The sequence below is a fragment of the Coptis chinensis genome, chromosome 4 (genome assembly GCF_015680905.1).
Source record: "Coptis chinensis isolate HL-2020 chromosome 4, ASM1568090v1, whole genome shotgun sequence".
In the NCBI taxonomy this organism is placed as follows: domain Eukaryota; kingdom Viridiplantae; phylum Streptophyta; class Magnoliopsida; order Ranunculales; family Ranunculaceae; genus Coptis; species Coptis chinensis.
The window spans coordinates 8,803,253-8,820,751 of NC_141459.1; the positions used below are offsets into that span (position 1 = coordinate 8,803,253).

The 17,499-nt window shown below is 36.3% G+C and overlaps 1 protein-coding gene across 9 annotated transcripts; it reads left to right on the forward strand.

The window, feature by feature from the left end:
* Nucleotides 1-756: 756 nt before the first annotated feature.
* Nucleotides 757-6,617, forward strand: LOC147501692 (uncharacterized). 9 transcript variants are annotated; one of them, XM_086606715.1, is made up of 9 exons: nucleotides 757-1,141; nucleotides 1,350-1,686; nucleotides 1,800-1,938; nucleotides 2,076-2,153; nucleotides 2,413-2,568; nucleotides 2,665-2,780; nucleotides 2,861-3,128; nucleotides 3,940-4,123; nucleotides 4,245-6,617. In XM_086606715.1, exons 7-9 carry the CDS (start codon nucleotides 2,904-2,906, stop codon nucleotides 4,862-4,864), a joined length of 1,029 nt encoding a protein of 342 aa, XP_086462841.1. In that variant the 5' UTR covers nucleotides 757-1,141; nucleotides 1,350-1,686; nucleotides 1,800-1,938; nucleotides 2,076-2,153; nucleotides 2,413-2,568; nucleotides 2,665-2,780; nucleotides 2,861-2,903; the 3' UTR covers nucleotides 4,865-6,617. The 9 variants fall into 9 exon arrangements, 8 of the variants coding, with proteins under 8 accessions (XP_086462841.1, XP_086462848.1, XP_086462844.1 ...); XM_086606722.1 differs by lacking the exon at nucleotides 757-1,141 and adding an exon at nucleotides 3,547-3,622 and having other exon boundaries at nucleotides 1,203-1,686; XM_086606718.1 differs by lacking the exon at nucleotides 757-1,141 and having other exon boundaries at nucleotides 1,203-1,686; nucleotides 4,245-4,514; nucleotides 4,638-6,617.
* The last annotated feature ends 10,882 nt before the right edge of the window (nucleotides 6,618-17,499 follow it).

The following is a 17,499-nucleotide window of genomic DNA, read 5'->3' on the forward strand; positions in this document are numbered from 1 at the left end:
CCAACTAATAACGAGGGTGGAGGCTCCCACACTGCTACTTCCCAACCATCAAGTCAGTCTGCCCGTCCAAACAAATTGCCTCAGAAGAAGCGCAAGAGCATGGAAGGTGAAGGCAATGATGTTATAGAAGGCATGAGGCTTGTTATGCAGAATGTGGCAGATTCTTTGCGTGTGAGGAGTGAAATTGAGCGTGAGAGGATTGCAGTTGAGGCTAGTAAGAACAATGCTCTAGCCCTTACTTGGGACCAAATTTGTTTAGCCATTAATGAAATTGATGTGTTGGATGAGGAACAAAAGATTGCAGCTATGGAGTTGTTTTCACAAGATGGTGCTGAAAACCTAAAAATGTTTTTTCTCAAGATGAATACCAACAAGCGTGCTAGTTGGTTATTGAAGAAGCTTGGTGATAATTGAGTGGATGGGTTCTCAAGTCTTTTGTGGTTGTTTTAGATACACTTTGGATATGCTTTCATGTGTTCTTTTTCTTTTTATGATGGAGTGTTAAAGTCTTTTGTAATATTTCAGATCCATTAACTATTTTGGATGTTTTCAAGATTATTGTAGTATTTTATTATTGTTTTAGTGAATGCAACAATAGTTTATGTGTTTGAGGGAGTTCTCTATTATTATTGTTAGACAATATTATATATGAGTTTGCAGGTGTCATACAAGTGTTCATACTCCTAAAACAGGGTAGTTTTTGTTTTTTTTTTTGGTTCTATATGCTAAATTCATTTTAATTTACAAGTTTCATGTATATATATGCAAAATGAAAAAGGTCATGCCATTTGTTTTTTATTTTATTTTTCCGAGAGCAATGAGTTTTGGAGAAAAATGATAAGTAGTTTGGAGAAAAATGATAAGTAATATTGATGAAGTATTCATGTTTCCAGTTTTCTTTTCCTTTCCACAGCTTTTGCATAACAAATAGGATTATTTCTTTCCTCAGTTTTACTTTCCTTTCCACAGTTTACCAAACAGACACATATTTAAAACTCTTTCCATTCCATTCCTTTCCACAGTGGACCACTTTCTTTATTTCCTTTCCTTTCCATTAGTAAAATTTTAACAAACACTTGCCAATACTTTCTTGCAATACAATATACTTCGAGTTTTTTGGATGGCAGACACAGAGTTACAGGTATTAAAGTTTTGAGTTTATCTTCCTGTCTAACTTAAGATTTCTCTATCTAACTTTTTATTTGTCAAGAAAAAAGAGTCACATATTTGTTTGTTTATTTATTTGATATTATTATTTTGTTTGATTGGTTTGCTGAGGTGATTGTGTATTTTTATTCATGTAATGTTTATTTATCTAACTATTTATTTATCTCTCCCGCCTCATTTAGGTTTTTGGTAGCAACTCCCATCTGATTTAAAAATGGATGCCAATTCGATTGCCGGTCAAATAGCTAATACTCGGTTGGAGCGGCGGCGAGATCGTTATAGAGAATGTCCCCAGATGATGACTGAGAAACAGAGAGAGATTCAAAAAGAACGTTGGCGTTCACAATATAGAGAACGTAGACAAAAAATGAGTAATGAGCAAATTGCCGCTGAGCGAGAGCGTAGGAAGCTTCGTGCTAGATCACGTCGATCGACTCCAAATTGGTGCTAAAATGTTGCTACAAAATGATGTAGATTCATCTTCAGAGCATGCGGGCTCGCTGATGTCCCATCATTTAGGTATAAAAGATAGGGTTTAATATATGCTTGCACTATTTATTTATTTAAATTATGTGCACTTATTTCTTTGTTCCTTGCTTCTATTCACACACACGTCTTGATATGTCTTGCAGCTCAGCGTGTCTCTACTTCCATCAACATTGGGGTTGGCCAAGGTCCTACTCCTGAATCCATTCGAATCCATTCTTCGTTCACAAAATAATTTGGATTTGTCTTCAGACCATGTTAGCTCACTACCATCCAATCATTCAGGTGTGTATGTATACTTAATGCACGCTTGCATTTTTCCAATCATATACTGTTAAGATATTATTTTCTATACACTTTTTTATCTTATTTATCTATTCCTTACTTTTATTCACACGCATATATCTCACTATGTCTTGCAGATCAGCATGTCTCCACTTCTATCAACAATTCAGATAGGAAATGTTCCATACCTCAGTCTGTTCTTCCTTCACAAATTAGTGAGTCTTTTTTACATCATCATTCTTCAGCGGAACTTGATCATCCAACGACACCTACCACAGGACTTCATAATTCCTTTTCTTTATATATTCTTTTACAATTGATATTTTTAATTGTTAGCACTATTTTATGTGTCCTTTTACGGACTTGATTAGAAAACTGCTAATACCCCTGAATTTTGTATTGATGATTCATCTTACTCACATATATGAGTTATTATTATTTTATTTTATTTTATTTTTATTTACTTTTTTTTAGACAAACAAACGACCCCAACAGATTTAGACACATCTCAGCTTATTGGCATTTTGCAACAACATTTGGAGTCAGAAGTATCTAGGATCGGAGGACCCTATTACACTCCTGTTTTGGATATTAGCCAAGGTTCTATAGTTGTTCTGTTTAATAAAACAAGTGTGCTAACTCACTGTGCTTTCTAATATATAATGTATATATGATTTGTATCAAATTTGTTAGTGAGTTCATGTTTTGGCATTCTTACTTGAACAGTCTCTACTCCAAGTGTTAGCGGTTTCCATAAATCAAATCTCGATGTTTTTGGGGATTGGAACCTATATGAGGAAGGTCATGAGCATGGACACTCTGATCAGGACACGTCTACTCTTGTAGGTTTTTTTGTACCTTTTTGTTTTCTATATTTATTGTCCATGTGGTTTTTCAAACTTGATTTTTTGTTCAATCGCAGATGATCCCCATGTTGTTCAACCTAATATATCAAACCGGTCAAGATGATTCCCCAAAGGCAAAGGTCATCTCACAAATGTGCTAGGGACTTTACTGAGTCTCCTCCTCTTCAGCGTATGCATTTAGGCAACATGCGTACTTGCAGTCACTCTCAGGTGAAACTATACCATCACGAATCACAAGAGTTTTGTTGCCTTAATGGACGTGTCAACCCGCCGCTACCTCCTGTACCTCCTTGTTTGATGTATCTTTACACAGCGCAGTCTGAGGTAGGGAAACATTTCAGGGATAACATAAGAAAGTACAATCATGTATTTGCCTTTACCTCGATGGGTGTGCATATTGACAAAAACTTAGCTAATGCAAGAGATGGTGTTTATACATATCGAGCACTGAGATCTATATACCATAGAATTGGTGGGCTTCTGCCCAAAGCTGGTGATAGACCAAAGGTATCTGCAGATGTATATATATGACACGGACAATGAGCTAGACTACAGAATCTCTGAAAGCAAATTGCTTAATAGGCAAGTCCTCGCAATACCCAAGCAAATGTTAGATAAGTGCAATCCTTTTGTTAGTGTGCTCCGACAAATTTCACAGCGCAATGACATAGATAACATTCGATTACAGCTTAAAGAGAGTTCTGTTGAATGACACCGATATGCAATGCCCACTTCATCGCAGGTTGCTGCTATCTTGGTCGGTCCTGATGAACTTTTTGAATTGGGCAATAGAGATAGCGTGGTTGAGACACAATTTGGTAACTTACTTCATGTACCGGATACTGTCGGCTTTTATGATCCTCTCCAGTATCCACTTTTACTACCTTATGGTAGTTTTGGTTGGGATTTAAATATATTCTGCAATGACTCTCGCCGGATAAGTTGCCGTGAATTATACTCTTACATGCTATAGGTTCCATTATTTATTTATTTATTTTTAAAAATATTTTGCGTTATTAATTTTTTTTTATTTTTTTACACTACTTATTTGCAATTTATTTACTTCTAATTCACGCTTATCTATCAAGTAATCTATTTATTTCCTACTATATATTCACTTTGATTTATCTTTCAGATCAGAGAACATCTTGACTCCCTATTTCTTATTGGTGGAAGGCTTTTTCAACAATATGTGGTTGACCAATATGTCAAAATCTCTACTCAACAGTTGAGATATATACGGGAAAATCAAGACAATCTTCGTGCCGAGCTTTACCAGGGCTTACATGACTCTGTCATAGCTGGAGAAACATCTACAAGTACAATATTAACTTATATTTGTTTTATTTACATTTACAAAAAATATTTATTATTGTTATTAATTATTTTAACTAATGTTTGTTTGTTTGTTTGTTTGTTTTTGTTTTTGTTTTTTTTAAGGTAACGTTGGAAGAAGAACTATTTTGCCTTCATCATACATTGGTAGTCCACGTGATATGCATAGAAGATATCATGATGCGATGGCTTTGGTTCGAAAATTTGGCAAACCCGACATTTTCCTTACAATGACTTGCAATCCAAACTGGGATGAGGTCATTGAGGGGTTGTATCCTGGGCAAACACCACCAGACAGGCCAGATGTAACAACTAGGGTGTTTCGAGCTAAGTGCGAAGAGCGAAAAAATGATTTGTTCAACCACCATGTACTAGGTAAGGTGATTGCACACGTACATGTCATTGAATTTCAGAAGAGAGGCTTACCCCATGTTTACTTTCTTCTAATATTTGATGAATATGAAAAACTACGGACTCCTGACGACTACAACAAATTAGTTCGTGCAGAAATTCTAGATCCATCTATAGAGCCTGAGTTATTTAACGTTGTCTTGAAGCATATGATTCACGGGCCATGTGGGAGTCTAAATCCATCTTGCGTTTGCATGAAGGATGGAAAATGCAAAAAGAACTTTCCAAATGTTACTATGCAAAGTACCGATTCCTATCCGATATATCAACGAAGAAATGATGGTCGAGTTGTCCGTGTTCATCACGGCACTTAAGAGATCGATAATCGATGGGTAGTTCCTTATAATCCTTGGCTCCTGAAGAAGTATGACTGCCATATCAACGTCGAGATCTGCTCTAGCATCAAGAGTGTGAAATATTTATACAAGTATGTCTACAAAGGAGGTGATTGTGTTTCTATGGAGGTCTCATCAGGGTCTAATGGTGATAAAGACGAGATAAAACAATTTGTTGATGGTCGTTGGATATGCCCACATGAAGCTTTATGGAGAATATATATGTTTCCTCTGAACAAAATGTACCGTTCTGTTTATACCTTACAGGTTCACCTTCCCAACATGCATCAAGTGACTTTCACAGATGGTCAGGACCTTTGTGAGCTAATGAGGGATGAACAAACGTCTCGGACAATGTTGACAGAATATTTTCGTTTGAATAGTATTGACCTTGAAGCAAGAAAGTATCTGTATCAAGAATTCCTGGAACATTATACATGGTGCAAGCAATAGAAGATTTGGCGTAAAAGAAGTAAAAACCGAGTTATTGGAAGACTCTCCAATGTATCTGCTTCTGAGGGTGACATATATTACTTGAGGTTGATGTTGAATCATGTTCGAGGTGCCACATCCTTCCAAGATCTCCTACAGGTTGGCTCCACAAGACACACAACATTTAGAAATGCAGCTGAACATCTTGGTTTCCTCAAATCTGACAACACCGTTTGAGAATCATTACTTGAGGCGTCGATCGTGCACATGCCTTCTGCCATGAGAAGACTATTTGTCACAATATTAGTTCACATGAATCCCATCGGAGTAAGAAAATTGTGGGATGAATTTCACTCCTTCATGATGGAGGATTATACTTCAACAAGCTCCAGTAATGCAGTCAATCTTTTGCTCAGTGACCTCGAATCTTCGTTGAGTGAACTTGGCAGAAAAATATTTGATTTCGATCTCACATCTCGATGTGATCATCCTATAGAAGGTCCATATGTCCCAAGCTCAATTGCTGAAGAACGTTGCGTACCAATATCTGCTGATGATCTATCTTCATATGTCAAGTTGAATTCTGGCCAAAGATATGCCTTTGATAGGATAATGGCTTCTATACAGAGGAAAGAGAGCTCTATATACTTCATTGACGGTCCGAGTGGAACTGGAAAACCCTTTCTATATCGATCCCTCTTAGCTTTCTTGAGAAATGATGGTCACATAGTAGTAGCGACCGCTACATCTGGTATAACATCGATAATGATGCCAGGTGGGCATACCGCTCATTCAAGGTTCAAAATACCAATCCTACATACTCAAGATCAACTTGCAAAATCAGCAAGAAATCTGATGTGGCTCCATTACTTTGGGAGGCAAGTGTGTTAATATGGGATGAAGCATCGATGACTTCGGACATGCACTTGAAGGCGTTGGATAGGTCCCTAAAAGACATTTTTGATAAAAAATTACCTTTTGGAGGGAAGGTGGTCGTATTAGGAGGCGATTTTCGACAGTTACTTCCCGTCATTAGCCATGGTACAAGAAGCCAAACTGTTGATGCATGCATTACCAACTCCCCTTTGTGGCAACATGTACATATCTTGCGTCTCAATGAGAACATGCGGGCCAGAACTGATCCTTTGTTTTCATATATATTATTGCAAATAGGTAATGGTACAGAAACTTATGTATCGGGCGATATGATAAAACTTCCGGATGATATAATCATTCCATGGGAAGATGACCTATCTCTAAACTGCCTTATAAATGAGATCTTCCCAGATCTACAATCAAATGCACATGACTGCAATTACATGATAGATAGAGCTCTGATAACTCCATTGAACAAGAATGTGGAGATGCTTAACCATTAAGTCATTGATATATTTCCTGGTCAAGAACACACGTACTATACCTTCGACTATGTCGAAAATGGCACCCATAATTTGTATCCTCTGGAGTTTCTGCATTCTATGTTTCCTGGTGAATTACCACCCCATGAATTAACTTTGAAGTTGGGGTCACCAATAATACTCTTCAGAAACCTTGATCCGAAAAATGGATTATGCAATGGTACAAGGATGTTGTGTCATAGATTCTATCAAAATCTTATTTATGTAGAAATTATCACTAGAAGTTTCTTTGGCACGCCTGCTTTATTAAATAGGATTCCCCTCAAATCTTCTGATGATGCTAAGGTCCCGTTTTTTGGTTATCAGAAAACAGTTTCCGGTAAGATTAAGTTTTGCACTTACTATAAACAAATCACAGGCCAGACCTTACCTCACGTCGGTGTATACTTGCCGGCATTGTCACCAAGTTCGGCATATTGGCAAGGTGTTTGGTTCCAGTTTAAAACCCGGGTAAAACCCGTTTTAAACGTTTTAAACGCGTTTTAAACTTAAAAAGCGTTTAAAACCAGAGATTTTGAAAATCTCCCATTTAAAACTTTTTTTTTTTTAATCTAAAAGAAAACACGAAGAAGAAAAAGGGGTTTTGGAGTTTACCTTTTTGAAGAGTGGGCGTTAGATTGACTTATTGAGACAGTTTTATTTTGTTTTGGATTATTAATAATTAATTATAAATTTTAAAGTTATTAACTTATTTGCAGAACTTGATTATGTCATTATGGTTGGTAATTAGTAGTATCTTAGAGTCGTGTTTTGGTACTGAATCTAAAACTTCTAGTATTTAGATAAGTAATGATAATTTGATACTTTCATGTATTTGAATTTTCTTTCATTTGTATTATTTTTATTTTTATTTTATGTGTCAATTCTTTTTTCCACTCTTATAAAAAAATCAAATTATTTATCTATTATATTATTTATCATCGGTTTTTACCGTTTCTTTTACGTATTGTACGTATTATACGTTTTAAACCCGTTTTTTATGCCCCATGTTTTTTTTTTTTTTTTTTTTTTTTTTTTTTTTTTTTTTTTTTTCCCAAGGCGTTTAAAAAAACACCTAACTAAGTTTTTTCAAATACACCGCTTTTAAACCCGTACCGTGCATTTGGTGACAATGCTTGCCGGATCATGTCTTGACCATGGACAACTATATGTTGTTTGTCAAGGGGTATATTAAAGGCGCATAAACAAGGATTTTAGTAAAAATGGTTCTCTCAATGATCACTTTCGGTGCTCATCTCATACAAGGAACGTGGTATACAAAGAAGTACTACAAGTATCTTGCTGAAAATCACTACGTTTTTTTTTATAAATGGTAATCTCTAAGTCCTACCTATTGCTTTATTATTATAATTTTTTTTACCACCTGATTGATGTCTTATTCTCTGTTCAGCAGCTAACCTTTCTTGAGTAAAATTGCTCATTATACTAAAGTATTTCAGGATATCTACTGCATACAAGTCTCTAGAACATCAACTACAAAATTGGTAGTCCTCTATTCTCTGACTTTAGCAGGTAAACTCATTTGTATTCTATGTAACCAGTTTTGGCACTTTGCAAGATTTGAATGTATAATTCCATATATGCTGTTGAAAGCTAAAAATAATATATTTAGTAACATTAATTTCCCAATAGAAGATGATATTTGTACTGCCAATCTGTTTCTATATCCGAGTCTACCCAAAATGTTTGGTATGTTGCCTGTAATAAGGTTATCTGCGACACCAAAATATTTCAAACCTATGAGGTTGCCTGAATATTGTATTATTTCTATGTCAATATTTTCAACTGTAGAGAAAAAAATTCCCATGGACTTGGGTATTGAACCTCTAGGAACATTTCCACATACACTTAAGACTTCTAAGTTGATACAGTTACTCAATGAAGATAGAAAATCCATATTACTTCCAGCTCAACTTCCCAATCTATTAGAACCAACACGTATTCGGTAAGGGTGTTGTAGGCTTCCTAAATCTTCAGGCACTGGTCCACTTAACTAGCTACCTGAAACTAACATAGTAGTGAGTTAGTCCCTTCTTCAGATGTTTTATGACCTCTGTTCTACTGATTTTTTTATCCTCTTGGGCCTATTTATATTTCTATAATATAAAGGGAGAGAAGTTATGAAATGGAGACATAAGGCCATTATAGACTGGGGGTGAGATTTAAAGTTTTCTTTTGCATTTGCTACATTTTATCTTCTCTATGTTTCACTTAAATTTTAGAAGCTTCTCAGGTGAAATTGTCATATATTCTATATAAGCTGCTATCAGTAAGGAAATAAGAAAATATTTGTTAGAAAAATTTTATTGGATTTTAATTATTTGTTGACATAACGTCCACAAGAAGAGTTTTGATTCTATGACAACCAAATAGAGTTGCACTTAGTCGATACATCACTTTCATTACCAAAGATGTTGATATCTACACTTTGTGGCAATAAGATTGATTCTCATTTTCGTTTGGTGTAGATTCAAGTCCTTACTCACGCCTTTACGTGTGTCTAATTCGAGAAAGGATTCGAACCAACCTAAATACTAGGACAGACGCATACAACTTTATTGTGCTATAAGTAGGGAACTAGTGAGTAAGATTCAATTTTAGATTACTAACTAGGTTTAGTTATGTCATGTAAATCCTAACGAACGTTTAAACACGAGAATACAAAAGGCGGTAAAACTAAGATGTTTTCTAAGATATTCGAAGAAAAAGAAGGGGTGGAGAATTATGCTGCTCATGCAAGGTCATATTATCCTATCTTTGTATCGGATTACCACCATCTCTAAGCTGTTTTGGGTTCATTATCAAACCCGAATTGGCTTGAGCGTCGATCCCTAGCGAAATGGATTCATCTCTAAGTCCATTTCACTAGCTTAAGAAGTTGAACTGGGGTTTCATCTCTGAAATCCCATCTCAACTTCTAGACTTATAAAACTAAATCCTGTCAAATCTGGAAACAAGAAGCTAAATAAGACCAGCATGCATAGCTAGCCCAGGCAGAGAAAGGGAGGCGCACGCGAGTCTCCCTTCACTTCCAGGCCTTAAGTTTGGCCGGACACTACCATTTTGGGATAGTGTGTTAGATGTGTTCTTAAGTCTAGGCAATGAATCCTACTACTAAGTAATCTATACGAACCCTCACATGAGCATCATTAACCCTCCACCATGGAGGGTTTTAACTCATGATCCTAGAATTTGATTAAAACTACAAGAAGGATAAGTAAAAATGAGAGAGAGAGAGAGAGAGAAACAAGAAACTAACAACCTGCTTTTAACTAAGGAGGAAGAGTTTATTCAAAAACTAGCAAGTGTTTCCACCATTAACATATTACAAGTTTGTTTTTTCTTAAACCAAAAACTAAAAACTAAAAATTAAAGACTAAGTATTAAAATGGAACAAGAGTCAAGTAAGGGAGCTAATGTAGTGCATCCCCCCTTGTTTTGTTTTCTTTTCTATTTTAGAGAAATCTTATTTCCTCCCACGTGAAACAAAAAATCACATTTACTTCCTTCTTACCCACATAATTCAAAAACTTTACACCTTGCTTCCTTTTGATTATTAGCACCTAATCTCATTAATTACATGCAAGGTGTCACTTTGGCACCAATTATTTGCACTTTTGTCTTGACTTGAATGATGACTCATCAAATCTTACAGGCCCGCATGGTGGGTCCATGTGCTGTGTCCAGTGGCGGTCCGGTCTTTTGGCATTTTTGCAACTTCCTGCCAATGCGTAGAGTTTGCCGCACTGATCGTCTGAGCAGCTCACTTGTCGCATTCGGAGTTCTGGTTCAAGATATATGAGCTTCGGCAGTTGGATGCTTCTATGCACGTAATCCCATTTCTGACTGGATTATGTACTGTTTGAGTCTTTGGGCTTTAGTCTGGATTTTTTGGGCTTCACATGGGCTTGATCATAAGGCTTATGTATACTCCCTATTCCGTGCTTAAATGCTGGCTTTATCATCATTTTTTCATTAGTTGCTCCAACCTGCAAAAAATACGAAGATGCGATTATTTCATGATTATTAAGCACAAAATTGACTGAAATGTTACGTCTTTATAGGGTTTTATAATACAATTTTAGGTGCTTATCACACCACTCCCAAACAACATTTTGCTTGTCCTCAAGCAAAGAAGAGACATTAAAACAGATAAGTGGCCAAAACTGTGCATTCTAAACTAAGTCTCGTTCCGCAGAGTGCGGTTGCATTAACCGTATACAACAAGGCCTTAAACCACTAGGAATTCCCTAGTGGACGAGTTATAGCTTCGTGAGAGTTTTCCAGAGAAGATACTCACAAACTTCATTTATACTACAACGACTCAGTAACAAAAGCTTGTTTCCTAAATTAATCTCAGATATTTATACATCTCCTTAGCGGGGAACAATGATTAATTCCTTTGAAACTTAAGTTAATATGCATACAATAATTAAAACATTTACATATGAACATGCATACAGTGATCTTTACATTGAAATGCACTAGCAGGGCCGTTTCTGGATCCTTTGGAGAGCGTACCTAAATGGGTTCTCACAGGTATGTGTCGAAACACAAATTCACTCAAAATTTTACCACTCAAGTTTTGTTAACTCCAATGTGCAGTGGGCACACATTTCCTCACATACTCGATGATAGTCAGAGGAGCCGAGGTCGATCAATCACATTTACTACTTATTATCACACCATCCTACTCCTAATTGAGTTAGAGGTCTTTATTAGGTATTATGGGGCTTAGGTGGTAGTATAGAAGAAAATGGAAATGGATAATAAAAAATGATAAGTATGAGAGAATAGAGTCTTCAAGATATTTACACTCGAGAAATCCTTATTTTCTTTTCCTGCTTCTACCTGAGTTTTCCTACCTTGCTCTTAAGCCCTTGTACTTATTTCCATTTTTTTTTTCAAGGCTTAAGAAACATTATTCTATTTATTTATTTATTTTTCTGAAGCAAGTAACTAACTTTTATTTGGAACAAGTCTTTCTCTTATTTTTCTACATTTCATCCTATTTCTCATACTCATAACTTAGGTAGGTTATTTTATTTGGGGTTAATAGATGGGTAAGGAATTTTTGGTGAAAGTGAAAAGGTTGATGAAAGGTTCATTAAGATGACTAGCGGAAAAATTTGTAACAGGTAAGAATTTTTAGCTATGTCGATCCAAAGAAGGCCTAAATTCTCGCCTAGGGTTCGGATCGTGATCAAGTAAGTAGACGTGTGATTTTCTCTATTTAGAAAAACTACTCCTCTGTGTCATTTCTCACAAATCACTCATATCGAGGCTTTTGGTTAGATTCTCACAGGATTGATAGTTTAAGTAGACTAACCGTGGGTTCCATAAACTTACTGCTATGTATAATCAATGATACTCAGTGCATGAATACTCATGAAACGATGTAAAAACTATTGCGTACGTATTATCTTAAGTTTCTTAAAAACGAATCCTAATTCGAATGCTAACGTGAGACTTCTAGATAATTTTCATCATTGAAAAGGAAACAAGACTTTGTCACTAACTACCTTTACTAACAAGAAAATAGAAACTATATACAACCTACAGGTTGCCTAATTTTTGCCACAGGATTACATCACTCCCAAACAGAGTGATGCTTAGTCTTCGAAATAAAAATAGATAAAGAAAGAAATTACCTGAGTCCGTGAGCAAAATTAGGGCTGGATTGCTGCAACTGAAAGTTGTGGTAACATAATATATTACACAGAAATAAACAACGAAAAACAATAGCACACTATATACAACTATATACAGTTAGATATATGTACAATTCCCTACTCAAGTTTACCATCCTGGATGTGGTGATGGTCTGGTGTCTTCTTTAGTGAAATGCATTTCCTTAGCATCACGCCAAAATATAATGTATTCCCAAATGGTGGCCCATTCTTGTTCACCGGATTCGTTCAAATGTTTCAACATTTTATCATCGTTTGGATAACAACGAACATGCCTTAAGTATCGTGCAGGACGTTTCCATTGCCTAAACCTTAATGAACGAATAACCTTATTTGCTGGGCACATAGAATCTACCTTGACCCAGTCATGAAAAGTAGCTGAAAACTGTGGAAAATGTGTCTTCATAATTCAGCAAGCGGTTACAGGTAAAAGTATATACTGATCCCGAAAAGTGCGAGCTCATTTCAGATTGGAGATAACACAGTTTAAGATATCAAAGAATGTATGACCTTGAGCAAGCACATTGAAGACTACACATGCAACATCATTGGCGGTCGAAAAATGCCAATCTCCCATGATGTTCAGAAGGACAAACAACATCGCATTTCCAACGTTCATGGTCATGCTGGCTAAAGGAATGGTGATGTCTGGCCATCTACCAAGTTTAGTTCCTTCATCTTTAATTTCAAGACTGTCACCGTATGTTGCGCGAAAAGCAGGCCATGAAAAAGAACGAGTAGAGTTGTGATAAATGTATGGCCATGTTGCTGCCGGCTCGTGATATGGAAGATCCAAAGTCAGGGCAAGTGTTAGCTCTGAAAAGACATGGTTTGTGCCACCAACTTGGATTGTGAACCCGTCTAAGAAAAAGTCATGAGCAGCATTGAATGCTGGTGTATCTTCCATATTAGCATAAAAGTAGGTCGCCAAACTTGGAGAATAAGTTTGGTCAGGGCGAATAACAAGGGAAGACCACCCGATGTTAGTAATGCAATCACGGAAGTGAAGGCTATAAGCTTCGGAATCCATCATAGCCTAAAAAGATTCCTCAGGAATGAGTTTTGGAGGTGCCATGCTTGATGAGATGCTACGTGTGACGAAGAAGCCATTTATGATGGAGTAGAGCGATGGGTAATGCAAAGATTCCTGACAGACTATCAATCAGTGTACGTAAGGAAATGTCATACCCCGAATTTTGACAGAATTCGAAAAAACAATATTTGTTCCCGACTCTTTGATTTTCGAGGTGTGACGCACTCTCAACTTCCAAAAACCCATAAACAGTTTAAATATGCGGATAATTAAAAACCAATAAAAATCTTAACTTAAACAAAAGTCCTCTTCATTACAAAAATTCACAAATAAGATTAGGTTACAAATCTCTTTTCAATAACTCTTTATTTAAAATTTCAAATGAAAATACAAATAACATTGTCTCCACTAAAAATCTATATCACCTCAAAGGAAAACAAAGCCTATCTTGAAATGCGACGCTAACGCTAACGCAAACCACAAACAACAACCAACCTTCTTCAACACTAAACCTGTCAAGACTTATCAACTATGTTCATTTAATGAAAACACCCGATTAGCAAACATACAAATCGGGTCAGCATTATAAAAATCTTGGTGTGAGTAGCTCTAAAATACAACATATACTTATACATATACATATATACACAATCCATAAGGCAGTCAGTTCCTCCACCAAGACGCCTTAACTTCCAACAACTAATACAACATTCTTAACTACAATAAGTAAGGCAGGTAGTTCTTCCATTGAGGCGCCTTAACTTCCCACTAACCACACAACAAACCATACACATAATAAAAAGGCATTTAGTTCCTCCACGAGGCGCCTTAGATTCTAACTAAACTAATAACCAGCTAAGCATATTTTATACTTACCGCATTTCATGCTCAATTACAGAGTGGGTCGTCTCTACACAAGTAATTAGTTTGACCCACCCTTCTGCAAAACCATATACAATCATCTATCTAAAGATATATTATTAACCAACATATTACCATAATTATATTAATTAAAGCTTTATTTGCGTGTCCCTAAAATCACATCGTATCTATGTCTTACCTAGTTTTCATGGCTACCACAATCGCTTCCCAACGCCGAACATGTACATCCATATGCCTCCCTCACATAATGAACCACTCCGGTGTAACTACCCCGGCGGGGATGCATACACTAAGTAACCCTCACACGAAAGCCATTATGTAAGTACTTGCACTATTCGGCATAAAATATCGCGCGTCTCATTCAAATTTTGCGAACGGAATAATCAAGCCACCATTCGGCTACGCTAGAAGGGGCAATCACATTACTTACACCAGAAGGGCCATTCAGATTCAACTTTGAAACCCCCCGGCGGCCAATCATATCACATACGCCCATCACAAGGGCCAAATCACATGAGTTGTGGTGGCTATGTTATAGGATTTTCGCTACGTAATTTATTCAAGTGTCAAACATTTATATCTCGAATAATTCTTATTCTATCCCAAGCCAAGATACTTAATTGTATCTTTGAAGCTCAACGTTTCGTTATAATACAATCCACATTATCAATGCACCAATACTATTCATTGCACGATATCCAAATATCTTTATATCAAATCTCTCGAAACTTATTATTTCACGTGCGATTATATATTGCACTACACCATATGGAATATCTCAAGCCTTCATAAATACTACAATTCATTTGAGTAGCAACTCATAATAGTAATCAATCCTGTAACGTATTTATTCAATATATTTATGTGAACTCAATTCACCATCAAAGGCACACATTATTTCCATTTGTGCACAATATAAATAGTATATAAATAATCAAAATATAAGTCCATTCCACCAAATATCCAAATGGAATGACTTTAAAAAGAAAGAACAACTCAAGTCCAAATATCACGCATAATTATTCGAGTCCAAATCACAAGTCTTATAAGAATTCCCCTCTTGTTACGTGCCAATATTTATATTACTTACACACTACTCACGTCAAATCTTAATTAGATAATGACAAACAAAGTTATACAATTTTCGACAATATTTTATTACTACATTTGTCCATATTCTTAAATATGTGAAAATCTGGAAAAAGTCAACATTCCACAGTTAACGGTCAATGTCAAAGTTAACATATCATTGTCAAAGTCAAACTGTCATTTCTATGTTCAACAGGCTCAGGGTCATAGCCATGGTTCATGGCTAAGGTCAAAGGTGCATGGCTCATGGGCTCATGACTAAGGAAATGGTTCGGACCTTACTAGCCGAGCCCAAACCCAAACCTTAGAACCCGGCCCCAAAAAGTCTAAACATTTAAAGACCCAATTAGATCTATTTTAAGTTATATAGACCGGCCCCCAAAACAAACTTGAAACTAGCCCAAAACTTTAATTGGTTCGGCCCAAAGAAAACTAAAGTTGTCTGACCCAAGAACAAAATAGAACTGGCCCAACCAAATAACTAAAACCGGGCCCAAAGAAAACAAAATAGAACTGGTCCAAACTCAAAAGAAACTTGGCCCAAAACAATTTAAACTAATATGGATTGGCCCAAGTAACTAATTGGTTCGGCCCAAGGCCCAACCACAGCAACAGTTCGTCTTCCTCATCTCCCTCAGCCTACCAGCTTCGTCCACCACCAGCCACCACCGTATTCTCCTCCTCCTCCAATTTCCATTCCAGCGGTTTGACTCGTGATGAAAAACCCAACACTTTGGTACCATAAAAACTCCAAACCCTTGCTGCTCCAAAACTCCATCGCGCCGCCATTAACGCCTGTCGAAGCTTCATCCGCACCACTGCCAACCTCCAACCACCACCAATCGGTGCGGGTTTGGATCTCCACCCAAACACCTAATTCTAATCCAACCAAACCATCCTCACTCCTCACCAATTGATCTCCACACCAATTAATCTCGACGCCATTATAGCCCCTTTGTAAAGCTTCGACAGCCCCCTCTCCATCACTTCACCAATATACCACAACAACCCAACATTCATCCCCTTACTACTACCAGTCTTCAATCAACAACAAAACAACAATAACAGTTACATAAATGGTATTGGCGATTTCTCAGTGCCGCCATTAACAACCTCGTCCGAGCTCCAACAGATTAAGTTCAGAGTTTCAATGCTTAAGTAAATAAATATACTAACATCTAACCAGTCTAAAAATTCCACAGGATGAGAAAAATAACCCGACATAGGAAAAGCAAAAAAACTGAGCGAGAACAAAAACTCTGACAGTAAATGTTTTTATTCTAAAACCCTAATTTCGACGAAAAAGAAAAACATAACTACTCATATTAATTAACAGCTCCACGAATCCCTCCTAGTCCGAATCGTCGCGCTCCAACGCTCTAGCCAACGAGCTTTTATCTCTGCCTCCATTTTTATTTTATTTTTATCTCCACACCCTATTCTCTAGAAAAAATATGAATATATACTTGGGTTTGAAATCTAAGCCCAACACAGACTCGGGCCCAGAAATCAGGCCCACATATCCCAAATCCAATCCAGCGAATTTTAAAGAAATAATTAAATTAATTAATTAATAAATAAATACGTATTTTAAATACGGGCGTTATAGCTATACACATCTCAAAAGAATCTCGTCCCGAGATTCGAAAGTAAAATAATCTATACGAACTAATAACGTTGGTTATTAACTTAGAACCTACACAAAAATGTGCCGAGATTAAACTTAAGCAAGATAACATTGATATTAATTATTTTTAAATAATTTTAGAATATATGTCTCCATGCCATTACAAAATCTATTACAGTTTAACTGTCTATATTAAAACAAATTATTACTATCACTTAAATACAAGATAAATATATCATTTCTCATTAGCATGCAGTTTCTTGACATGTAGCAATCTCTACGAAAAAATAATACTCTACTTAAACTAATCAATAATGTGGGGTAAGTTCCTCCCTGCATAAAACATTAGGGAGTCTTTTATTATTATGCACCAAAGAAAAATCAGTGCCCTAATACACTTAAAACAAAAATCACTCATGTCATGGAAACTACAAAAAAATCTC